The sequence below is a fragment of the Salvelinus fontinalis genome, chromosome 11 (assembly GCF_029448725.1).
Source record: "Salvelinus fontinalis isolate EN_2023a chromosome 11, ASM2944872v1, whole genome shotgun sequence".
Classification (NCBI taxonomy): domain Eukaryota; kingdom Metazoa; phylum Chordata; class Actinopteri; order Salmoniformes; family Salmonidae; genus Salvelinus; species Salvelinus fontinalis.
The window spans coordinates 31,096,707-31,109,470 of record NC_074675.1 but is presented as its reverse complement, the minus strand read 5'-3'; the positions used below and the strand labels follow the sequence as shown (position 1 = coordinate 31,109,470).

The window sequence follows — 12,764 nt, the reverse complement described above, 5'->3', positions numbered from 1 at the left end:
ATTAATCTCCCCCATAGGAACGGCTGAACGAACCAGAGGTTTAATTTACGTTTTTTTTAAAACTACAACTGGTGAGCTCTATATAGGCAGAGAGAGAAGACTAATTGAGATAATAGATAAACCCCTCTGGAGCCTACCTGTGCTGGAAACAGCCTACCACTCACACATGGACGGTGTGTACAGCTAGACAGTGTAATACTGTATCAATTGCGGTAATTAAAGCTTTACTAAAGGTGTAGTGTAGCCTAACTATTGTTTCGTACAAAGAAAGGATTTACCACAAACAGGCAGTTAGACCACATCTGAAAGCACTGCTGTACTGTATAGGCCACTCACACACAGAGAGAGACAGTTTACAATATTACAGTAACCTTACTCTGTTTTAATAACCCCCATTATTCGTGATAAAGCATTGGAAACTGCAATTCTGCATGCCTTCCAAATAGCAGGGAGCTCACATTTCAACCACCCTCTGGTTCTGTCCGAACACCCATACTAGCGTACTACATACTTAAACTACATACTATGTACTCATCGTCCATACTATTTAGCACGTACCGTTAAGAAAATAATTATGCTGTATGCCACCGCCGCAACGCAGTAGCAACTCCTGACTGGCTGAGTAGGTGGGGCGGGGTCGACTGCGGGTGGAGTTTTGCAAATTCAACAGACATGTATTGCATTAACTTGCCTGATAATAGCTCATTTCCAATTCAATTAATTTCTCTAAATAGGAATTAATAGAATAGGAATTTAGTTCAATGCCTACTCAGGCTGGTTTTAGGCAGACAATCACATTCAACATATACCGTAGCCCATCTATCCTATTTAAACAGGACTGAACACATGGGTACATCGCAAATTCAGAACCGCTGTTGGGTACATCGCAAATTCAGTAATGCAGGACAGCAACACAATAAACTAAAGCACTGATCATTGGGAACAAGATCAGAAAGACTGCTAAGCCTTGATCCATGAATGAAATAAGGAAATAGGTTGCCTAGCCTACAAAACTAAAACAATCCATGTTCAAATCAAAAGGTCTGATTAACATGATATAAATAACGCAGCCACATCCCGAGACCCCGGTGCAGACACATTCAGTAATCAAAAGATGGTTTAAGTATTTCGTTTTAAAGCTCTGACGAAGGCCAAGCGACCAAAAAACACTCTACAGAATCATTCAAAATACTTCACCAGAGAGCATGACTTAGCCACAGATAATCAAATGCTTCTTTTATCTGTGGATTGTTTGAAATCACAAGCTTGGAGGCTAATATGCCAAGCTACGAAGCCCGCAATTTGGTCTGCGCACTGTGGCAATAGGCCTGGTTTATTATTAAGATGCTGCTGGCAGTGAAAAGCAATGCATCTAAAAAAATATGTGTGAAGATAAAAATGTCTAATCACACTCAAGACACATTGAGACAAGAAGAAGGGGAAGGGTGTGTGTCGAAGATGTTGGCACTTCTCTCTCCCGAATGTGCTCAGCCCTCCAGAATGCAACCAATTCTTGCGCATTCGTTGCTTTATTGTGTTAATAGTTTGCTCTTTTTATATATAGTACCTGTCAAAAGTTTGGACACACCTACTCATTCAAGAGTTTTTCTTTATTGTGACTATTTTCTACATTGTAGAATAATAGTGAAAACATCAAAACTATGTAGTAACACATATGGAATCATGTAGTAACCAAAAAAGTGGTAAACAAATAGAATTATATTTTATATTTGTGATTCTTCAAAGTAGCCACCCTTTGCCTTGATGACAGCTTTGCACACTCTTGGCATTCTCTCAACCAGTTTCGTGGGGTAGTCACCTGGAATGCATTTCAATTAACAGGTGTGCCTTCTTAAAAGTTAATTTGTGGAATTTCTTTCCTTAATGCATTTGAGGCAATCAGTTGTGTTGTGACAAGGTAGGGGTGGTATACAGAAGATATCCCTATTTGGTAAAATACCAATTTCATACTGTGGCAAGAACATCTCATATAAGCAAAGAGAAACGACAGTCCATCATTACTTTAAGACATGAAGGTCAGTCAATGTGGAAAACTTTGAAAGTTTCTTCAAGTGCAATCGCAAAAACCATCAAGCGCTATGATGAAACTGGCTCTCATGAGGACCGCCACAGGAATGGAAGACCCAGAGTTACCTCTAATACAGAGGATAAGTTCATTAGAGTTGGGTGGCCTCCCGAGTGGCGCAGTGGTCTAAGGCACTGCATCGCAGTGCTAGCTGTGCCACTAGAAATTCTGGGTTAGAGTCCAGGTTCTGTCGCGCTGGCTGCGACCGGGAGACCCATGAAGTGGCACACAATTGACCCAGCATCGTCTGGGTTAGGGAAGGGTTTGGCCCCATCGCGCACTAGCGACTCCTGTGGCGGGTCAGGCTCAGTGCACACTGAGTGTGTCGCAAGTTGTACGGTGTTTCCTCCGGCACATTGGTGCGGCTTGCTCCGGGTTAAGTGGGCATTGTGTCAAGAAGTAGTGCGGCTTAGTTGGGTCGACCTTCGCCTCTCCCGAGTCCGTACGGGAGTTGCAGCGATGAGACAAGACTGTAACTACTAGAGGTTGACCGATTATGATTATTCAACGCCGATACCGATTATTGGAGGACCAAAAAAAGCCGATACCGACGAATCTTACGATTTTTTACATTTATTTGTAATAATGACAATTACAACAATACTGAATGAACACTTATTTTAAGTTAATTTAATACATCAATAAAATCAATTTAGCCTCAAATAAATAATGAAACATGTTCAATTTGGTTTAAATAATGCAAAACAAAGTGTTGGAAAAGAAAGTAAAAGTGTATCATGTGCAATGTAAGAAAGCTAACGTTTAAGTTCCTTGCTCAGAACATGAGAACATATGAAAGCTGGTGGTTCCTTTTAACATGAGTCTTCAATATTCCCAGTTAAGAAGTTTTAGGTTTTAGTTATTATAGGAATTATAGGACTATTTCTCTCTATACGATTTGTATTTCATATACCTTTGACTATTGGATGCTCTAATAGGCACTTTAGTATTGCCAGTGTAACAGTATAGCTTCCGTCCCTCTCCTCGCTCCTACCTGGGCTCGAACCAGGAACACATCGACAACAGCCACCCTCGAAGCAGCGTTACCCATGCAGAGCAAGGGGAATAACTACTCCAAGTCTCAGAGCGAGTGACGTTTGAAACGCTATTAGCGCACACCCCACTAACTAGCTAGCTATTTCACATCGGTTACACCAGCCTAATCTCGGGAGTTGATAGGCTTGAAGTCATAAACAGCGCAATGCTAGAAGCATTGCGAAGAGCTGCTGTCAAAACGCACGAAAGTGCAGTTTGAATGAATGCTTACGAGCCTGCTGCTGCCTACCATCGCTCAGTCAGACTGCTCTATCAAATCATAGACTTACTTCTAACATAATAACACACAGAAATACAAGCCTTAGGTCATTAATATGGTCGAATCCGAAAACTATCATCTCAAAAACAAAACGTTCATTCTTTCAGTGAAATACGGAACCGTTACGTATTTTATCTAACGGGTGGCATCCATAAGTCTAAATATTCCTGTTACATTGCACAACCTTCAATGTTATGTCATAATTAGGTAAAATTCTGGCAAATTAGTTCGCAACGAGCCAGGCGGCCCAAACTGTTGCATATACCCTGACTCTGCATGCAATGAACGCAAGAGAAGTGACACAATTTCACCTGGTTAATATTGCCTGCTAACCTGGATTTCTTTTAGCTAAATATACAGGTTTAAAAATATATACTTCTGTGTATTGATTTTAAGAAAGGCATTGATTTTTATGGTTAGGTACAGTCGTGCAACGATTGTGCTTTTTTTCCGCAAATGCGCTTTTGTTAAATCATCCCCCGTTTGGCGAAGTTGGCTGTCTTTGTTAGGAAGAAATAGTCTTCCCACAGTTCGCAACGAGCCAGGCGGCCAAATGGCTGCATATACCCTGACTGGTGCAAGAGAAGTGACACAATTTCCCTAGTTAAAATAAATTCATGTTAGCAGGCAATATTAACTAAACATGCAGGTTTAAAAATATATACTTGTGTATTGATTTTAAGAAAGGCATTGATGTTTATGGTTAGGTACACATTGGAGCAAAGACAGTCCTTTTTCGTGAATGCGCACCCCATCGATTATATGCAACGCAGGACACGCTAGATAAACTAGTAATATCATCAACCATGTGTATTTAACTAGTGATTATGATTGATTGATTGATTGTTTTTTATAAGATAAGTTTAATGCTAGCTAGCCACTTACCTTTGCTTCTTACTGCATTCGCGTAACAGGCAGGCTCCTCGTGGAGTGCAATGTAAGACAGGTGGTTAGAGCGTTGGACTAGTTAACCGTAAGGTTGCAAGATTGAATCCCTGAGCTGACAAGGTAAAAATATGTCATTCTGCCCCTGAACAAGGCAGTTAACCCACCGCTCCTAGGCCATCATTGAAAATAAGAATGTGTTCTCAACTGACTTGCCTAGTTAAATAAAGGTGTAAAAACGACAGCTATGCACATTCTTGGCATTCTCTGAACTAGCTTCATGAGGAATGCTTTTCCAACAGTCTTGAGTTCCCACATATGCTGAGCCCTTGTTGGCTGCTTTTTCTTCACTCTGCTGTCCAACTCATCCCAAACCATCTCAATTGGGTTGAGGTCGGATGATTGTGGAGGCCAGGTCATCTGATGCAGCAAATTAACTTTTAACAAGGCACACCTATTAATTGAAATGCATTCCAGGTGACTACCTCATGAAGCTGGTTGAGAGAATGCCAAGAGTGTGCAAAGCTGTCATCAAGGCAAAGGGTGGCTACCTTGAAGAATCTCAAATATATTTCTATTTGTTAAACACTTTTTTGGTTAATACATGATTCCATGTGTGTTATTTCATAGTTTTGATATCTTCACTATTATTCTACAATGTAGAAAATAGTAAAAATAAAGAAAAACCTTGGAATGAGTAGGTGTGTCCAAACTTTTGACTGGTACTGTATAAATATTCCTACACATATTGTTTTTCTTAAAATATTACATTTCAGGGAGCTGTCTTCTAAAGACAACCTACAATTCTGCTTAGTACTGTAAAATAATTGTATTTTACTGTAGGATTTTCCCTATAAATGTACAGCATTATACTGGCACCACAGTCACCAGCTTAATACCTGATTTTGCTTTACAGCAGAGATGCTGTAATATAGTATACAGTACTATTTTCCTCACTGTAAAACATATTACAGCATCCTTGCTGTGGTGCCAGTATAAGGCTGTACATGTACAGGGAAAGGTTTTACAGTGTAGGCTATAAGCAGACACAAATAGGAAAAACTCAATTCTGAAGGTCAGGAAAGTTTCCCCCAAAACACAACTGATGGGCTGGCCAGCTGTCAAAGGCATGCTCTCATCGAGGTGACAGTGAACAGCTGGACAAGCAGAGTTGAAGAACATATCCTCTCATCACGCCGCCCATGTCTTTCACACAATTGACAGTTACCCCATTTGGATTTCGTTGTGGCTTTTTAATAAACAAGCCACAAGTCCGACCATACTAGTCTCTTTGTTGAGTATCTGAGAGGACAGAGAGGCTAAGCTATTTAGTTAATTAATTCGAAATGTGCTTAACACCCGCTGCCTTCAGAAGAAACTGAAGAATTGGTCGGTCTAAAACAAATATAAAAGTAGCCTAACACACATTAAATCCTCACTGGAATAGGAAGATGTCAAAGCACTGTTACGACACTGCTTGCTACAGCCAACTACTACATGATGTTACATGGTTTCAAAACTACGTCCGCTTATGTTCTCAAACTCATTGCGAGCCAGATGCAGAACATTTAATTACAGTATTAAGCTGGAGCCTGTGGTGCCAGTATAATGCTGTACATTTACAGGGAAATACCTACAGTAAAATACAATTATTTTACAGTACTAAGCAGCATTGTGGGTTGTCTTTAGAAGAAAGCTCCAATGTAATGACGTCGCCCTTCTTCATAGTAAACTAGTAATTGCCCTAATCAGTAAAAAGAAGTTACACGTGTGACTTATTTTAAGAAAAGTTAAAGAAATGTCCTACCTTTTGGTGGTTGTTTATCGGTTCAATATGTTTTTCTCTCTGTTCTCTATTCCGTTATGTTTAGCCCCGTTCCATCCACAGCCCAGCGTGAAGCGCATGGGTTTAACCAGTGGTTGGATTCGATTATGCATAGCCGCTGGCCACCGGGAAAAGACCCGTCACGTCATCGGGCGAAAGCGGGGAGGGAGGAGCGCAATTCTGAAATCGAACAGTAATCTGTGGCGCTCGGCCATTTTGTCAACAAGGTAGCATGGTGCAGTCCAGAAAGAACCATTTTCCATTAAATAAATGTTTGAATTTTCTAACTAGTTTTCATTCATCACATTTTTATTGTGATTATACACTAATGGTTCTTCTGTTATTTTAATGTAATAGATGAATCATGGGATAACACAGAGACCCTTGGCTGTGAGCAAGACAGTGAGCCAGACCTGCCAGGAGATGTCATCGAGCCCCTCCCAAATGCATCAAGCACCAGATATGCTGTTCCAAAAGGACCCAATGGTAGGCCAGGCCTATACTTTAAACTACACATTTTAGTCAGCAGCTGTTAGTATCTAATCTTGTGGATCCCTTAATTATACCTTTCCTATTAACAGCCACTCAAAATAATGCGTAGAGAGGTCATCGAGAGTCTGATGACTCTCACAACAAGGGTAAGAAGAAATAGCAAATCATGACCCTCTCAAAGAGAAAAAGATGAATGCATGTGGCAATGCTAAGTACACAAGCCACCAATTCTAGAACAACGTTTTTGAGGGCTTAGCTGAGATGGTGCAACGTGAAATAATAAGAGAAAATTAAGTTTTTAGTGTAATTGCAGATGAAACCAAAGATTTAAAGAAAAAAGAACAAATGTCTTTAGTTGTGAGGTACTGTTACAACAGGGCCATCCACGAAAGCTTTCTACACTTTCAGTCAGCTGAAAGCTTAGATGCAGCAGGTCTCACAAAAATTATAATTTATTGCCTTGAAAAACATGGTCTGGACTACAAATAATATTGTGGGGCAAGGCTATGATGGTGCATCCGTCCGTCATGAGCGGAAAGCATTCTGGTGTGTCTGCATGGAATAAAAACAGTGCAATATTAGCATTTTATGTGCACTGTAATGCACATTGTTTGAATTTGGTTCTTGTCGATGCTGTAAAATCAGTGCCTGAGGTAGTTAACTTTTTTGCTCTCCTGCAGAAGCTTCATAACTTTGTATCTGGCTCGTACATTCATCTCAAGTGGCTTGCGGTTCAGAAAGAGCTGTATCCACAGCAGCAGCCCAGGGAACTACAGAGACTTACGGATATAAGGTGGGCATGCAGATACATGGCATGCTGTAAACTGAGGGACAGGCTTCCAGCAGTTCTGAGAGTGCTACAGGATATCACACTTGAAAATAGTGGTGATAGATCAGTGGAGGCAAGGGGCCTTCTTTCTCAGATAGATTTACATTTCATAGGGATTTTGGTTACCTTTTGTAAAGTGCTTGGTGACGCCAAATGTCTTTCTGACATACTCCAATCAAGCTCTCTTGACCTAGCAAGAGCTGTGGATCTAGTAGGTGCCTTGGCAGACACATTACAGGACTACAGAAGTGAGGGTTACTTTGGAGAACTTTGGAACGAGGTTGAAGAGATTGCAGAGCACTGCAAAATAAGTGTACAAACAGTGTGTAAAAGACAGCCTAAAACAAGTTTAGGATTTCATGACTCATTGATGATGAGCACTGTAGGACAGATAGGGACCAAAGTGATGTTGAGACCTTCCAAAGAGATCTTTGAGAGCTTCCAAGATCTCTTGAGAGCTTCCAAGATCTTTTATCAGGTGCTTGACAGTCTCACAGCTGAGCTGCAAAGGCATCTTTCAAAGAAGAATTGTGAGATAATGCAAGGGGTCCAGTCTCTCAACCCAAAGAGTACAACATTCTTGAATTAGGAGCCTCTATTTGCCTTTGCTCAGACCTTTGAGTCAGATTTAGAGGGCCTCAAACACGAGGTTCATCAAACCAAGCGGCTTGTTGATAGGAGAGAGAAAAGTGGAAGGGACAGACCGTCTACTCTCCTTGACTTTGTTGTGTATCTAGAACCTTATAAAGAGGTCTTCCATGACCTATTTCGACTTTGTAAGTTTTTGTTGTTACACCAGTCAGCAGTGCTTCTTGCGAGAGAAGCTTCTCAGATTTAAAACTGATTAAAACCCACCTTAGGACAACAATGGTTGATGACAGGTTAAGTCACCTCGGAATTCTCAGTGTTGAGTCAAGACGGACACGCTCCCTCAACATGGATGAGTTTGTGAAACATTTTGCCAGTTCTCACCAGAACCGCAGAATTATGCTGTTTTAAATCTACCTAGGATAATTTGGCCCTTAGGTGGTTCCTCTGGTCATGATTAAAACCTGCACTAGGTAGTACACTGACATTCTAAAATGATGAATCCAAAGGGTATCTGTCACGGCCGTTAAAGGAAGAAGAGGACCAAGGTGCAGCGTGGTGAGCGTACATACTTTTAATAGTAGATGTCGCCGACAAAACAATAAACAATACAGAAACAAACCATGACGCTTAAGGCTATGTGCCATCAAACAAAGTTCACTTCCCACAAAGACAGGTGGAAAAAAGGGCTACCTAAGTATGGTTCTCAATCAGAGACAACGATAGACAGCTGCCTCTGATTGAGAACCACACCCGGCCAAACACAAAGAAATAGAAAACATAGAAATAAAGAAACTAGAATGCCCACCCTAGTTACACCCTGGCCTAACCAAAATAGAGAATAAAAGCCTCTCTATGGCCAAGGTGTGACAGTATGCCCCCCCAAAGGTGCGTACTCCGGCCACAAAACCTGACTCTAAAGGGGAGGGTCCGGGTGGGCTTCCTTTACGGCGGCGGCTCTGGTGCGGGACGTAGATCCCCCTCCACCTCTGGCTCCCCCCACTTTGGTGGCGCCTCTGGTGCGGGGACCCTCGTAGTGGGCCCCGGACTGGGCACCCTCGCTGGGGGCCCCGGACTGGGCACCCTCGCTGGGGGCCCCGGACTGGAGACCGTCGCTGGAGGCCCCGGACTGGAGACCGTCGCTGGAGGCCCCGGACTGGAGACCGTCGCTGGAGGCTCTGGACTGGAGGCCATCGCTGGAGGCTCCGGACTGGAGGCCGTCGCTGGAGGCTTCGGACTGGGGATCGTCACTGGAGGCTCCGGACTGGGGGCCGTCGCTGGAGGCTCCGGGACTGGGGATCGTCGCTGGAGCCTCCGGACTGGAGGCCGTCGCTGGAGGCTCCGGACTGGAGGCCGTCGCTGGAGGCTCCGGACTCACACGTGTTTTGTTTGCTTGGGCCCAAAACACACCAGGGACAGCATCCAGGAACCCTGCAGTGTGTCAGCTGCGCCCTGCTGTCTTCCACGGGGACGCTTGCAGGAATGCTTGCCGTTTTTCCGGTGTGGAGATCCCCCTCGAAATCGTTATCTCCACAATCTCTGGTTCTGGGGGTTCTTCCAGATGATGATGACATTGGGACAACAATGGGGATATGGAGGACTCTCTTTTCAAAAAGCCGACTTCACTGACACAAATTCAGGGGCCCCCTTCCCCCTCTGGGGAGGGTGAGTGGGGTGGTGACAACGAGGAGATGGAAGAGTTTTTCGACCTCTCCTCGGGACAATCATCCACTCTGCCAGCTTCCCTATGCCCTGACTTTCCGTGGCTTATTGAGGGACCTGCCAGACGCCTTGGAACCCCCCTCCTCTCCTGACCCCCGGCCAGAGATCATAACATGAAGGTGGGTGGGCCTTGGGCTCAATGACGGAAAGTGGCGGAACCTATGGCTCCCGCCATACTTTGCTGGACAAGTATGCAAGGGGTATGGGTGTTTTCTGTTAAGAGAATGTGTTTGTTAAAAGCCTGAATAGCACTAAGAAAGCAAAGGCACTATGTGTAATCCTGGGATTGAGTGTACTTATTGGTATAATTCTATAATGTCCTATAGTTATCTGTACTTAATTCTATAATGACCCATAGTAATATTATAGTCCAATAATAGCATGTAGCAATCTTATAATTGCCTGTAGTAATCTACTTATTATTTTTGGGAAATAATGTATAGGCGCGCCAGCAATATAATTGAGTCAAGGAACTAGAGGGGGGGAGAAACCTCGCCTAGAGGAAAGAACTTAGATTTGGAAACAATGGTGGAGTAAAGCCAAGGGGATATGGTTATTAGCATAAAGTGGAGGGACTATGAAACTTGTATAAGCATGAAACTGTATAAAAGGAGTGGGCTGAGACCGAGTCTGGCAGTTGCTCCATGGACCAACTCTGCTTGTTACTTTGTAATAAAGTCTATTTGAATTCCCAGGCTCCTGTATCTGAGAGATATTATTGAACCAATATTTCCACAACAGGTGCTCATGGGACAAAGGGCAAGGGCACCGGCAAAATCATATTTGCCCTTTACCACAGTGGATGGATGGCAAGAACCCATCACTAGTGGTATCCCTCGGCTGGAGAAGACGCTGGCTGCCCACTTCGTTCCAGGTTGCAGCCAATGGAATGCAAAGATGCCTTCCCTGCCCCCCTTCAAAGACCGCTTCACTGCGCAACTGGCACAGACACGAGCTATACCCTCGGCTGGCAAGCTGTGGCAGCAGCTAACAACGTCACGTTGCTTACTGCGGCCCTGTTCCGAATGTCAACCTGTCAGACATCCTTCTCCAAGGCCGAAGTCGAGGAGGTGTCACATCTGTCTGGTGACGTGCTCCACCTTAACCAGGCATTGGCTGTGTGCTCGGTACGAGTTATGGCCATCTCTGTAGTTACACAGAGGCACCTTAGGCTTTCTTTGACAGCCATCAAAGAAGCTGACATAACGCTCCTACTGAATGCTCCCATCTCTGATGACAGCGTCTTGGGAGTCACCGTCATTGGAGGCTATGGAGAGCTTTTAGAAGATGGAGGAAGATATGTGACAGCTGTCTTAGCACCTTCCTCTAGCCAGAGCTGTAGCTGCCCACCGAGACTCGGCTCCCCACGCCTCCACCTCATCGCGGGCCCAACCTGGAGCGGTGGCACGTCGTCGTCATACCTGTGAAAACCTCTACTCCTACTCTGACGCCACCAGCCGCCTCTACGGCCAAGCCCTCAGTCAACTCATAGCTGGTTGCGGCCCCTACATGGCAGAATGCGCTTCAAGGTTTCTACAACAGGAGCCCCCGAGACCCGGGAGAGTGTGTCAAGGACTCAGTGACCCACTGTTCTGTCGTTATGCCTCCTCTCTGCACGCTCTCCCCCTCTGTTGAAGGGAGGAGAGACTTGTTTGTTTATTGGTTGTCAAATAAAGATTTTCTTATTCTTGACATAGTCACAAAATAAGCTATTTCCATAATCGTCAGACAACCTCAAAAGTAGCTCCCTCCTCTCTCTATTACGGTGGGTCCTTCGCGTCCTCGGCCCCTCCCTTCCTGTACTATAAGTGCTGGTCGTCTCAGCACACATACGTGCGGTCAGCAATGATTACCCTTCCAGGTATAGTAAAACAGCTTTTGCATTAAATTTCAGTAATTTAGCAGACGCTCTTATCCAGAGCAATTAGGGTTCAGTGCCTTGCTCAAGGGCACGTCGGGCAGAGTTTTCATCCAGTCGGCTCGGTGATTTGAACCAGTGATCTTTCTGTTACTGGCACAACGCTCTTAACCAGTATGCTACCTGCCTATACCACATACTTGCATATGCTCTCTTGTGTCATATGCTCTACGGCCCCTGCACTACAGGTTCGAACCATGCCAAGTAAGGGCATGGGGCCTACACACATTGTGTTTGCGGCAGGCTCAAACGCTGGGGTTACAAATGTTCCCCCAATTATGGGGGGACCTTGCGGTCGGAGGCCGAGCAGTTGCCATACCAGGAATTGATGCAACCCGTCAGGATGCTCTCGATGGTGCAGCTGTAAAACCTTTTGAGGTTCTGAGGACCCAAATACTTGAGATTGCGATGTTTTATTGCAGAACAGTTGCAGGGGGTGTTGAGTGGTAGTGTTATGTCTTCTCAGACCGTTGATCTGGAGTAGGATTAGATAGGGCAAATGGTGGAACGGGGTGATGTCGTTTTTTATTATAATCTTTTAGAGCAATTCTTTTAGGGCTAATAGTTGGCAGGGTCATTTTTCCTTTTCCCCAATTGTATAGTACCATATCACAAATAATTTAATGTATGTAGGTAGGCTGTGAATGGCCTCACACTCCAGTAGAGTAGGTGGTGGTGTATGCACCTTAAAATTGGATGCGATCCGTCAACAATCCCAAAGAAGCCAAATTGAGCTCAGTACCGCATCGCCTTGCGCCTCTCAAATTTTGTAACAATGCGGAGGGCTCCATATAGCTCCGCATTGACATGATTGGTTGACGGTAGGTGAGGGCGGGAGGTCCTGTATAAACACAAACTGACTTCTTTAACAACTTGCTTCACAACAGCTCTGCGCTGCTCAGCGAAGCACAAGAAGTATGAATGCCCTGACATCTGCAGAGGCAGTATCATCATAACACTTACAAAAAAAAGATTGCCGTTTTGAAACTGCAGTAAAAGTCCAGTAACTGCAGTCGACTGTGGTATTTTGGATGCAGTAATTGCAGTTATACTCCACTGACTGAAATCTTTTTGTCGTAAGGGAAATGCTGCAAGGCCCATGCA

At 44.1% G+C, this 12,764-nt stretch overlaps 2 protein-coding genes across 4 annotated transcripts in view; one reads left to right on the top strand and one right to left on the bottom strand.

The window, feature by feature from the left end:
* LOC129865520 (calpain-1 catalytic subunit-like) overlaps positions 1-6,232 on the bottom strand; it is a 32,005-nt gene extending 25,773 nt beyond the window's left edge. Inside the window, exon 1 of one of the 2 annotated variants that reach the window (XM_055938382.1) lies at positions 6,094-6,232. The gene's annotated coding sequence lies outside the window, so the exon portion shown is untranslated. The remainder of the gene's footprint in view (positions 1-6,093) is intronic. The other variant, XM_055938379.1, reaches the window with a different exon arrangement.
* A 16-nt stretch (positions 6,233-6,248) lies between these two features.
* LOC129865521 (ATP-dependent RNA helicase glh-1-like) lies at positions 6,249-11,088 on the top strand. 2 transcript variants are annotated; one of them, XM_055938383.1, is made up of 2 exons: positions 6,249-6,338; positions 6,469-11,088. In XM_055938383.1, exon 2 carries the CDS (start codon positions 7,110-7,112, stop codon positions 8,019-8,021), a length of 912 nt encoding a protein of 303 aa, XP_055794358.1. In that variant the 5' UTR covers positions 6,249-6,338; positions 6,469-7,109; the 3' UTR covers positions 8,022-11,088. Both variants share the same exon structure in this region, with proteins under 2 accessions (XP_055794358.1, XP_055794359.1).
* The last annotated feature ends 1,676 nt before the right edge of the window (positions 11,089-12,764 follow it).

What these genes read in the sequence shown, in the direction of transcription:
- LOC129865521 (XM_055938383.1), top strand. Translation starts at nt 7,110, where the DNA reads ATGATGGTGCATCCGTCCGTCATGAGCGGAAAGCATTCTGGTGTGTCT.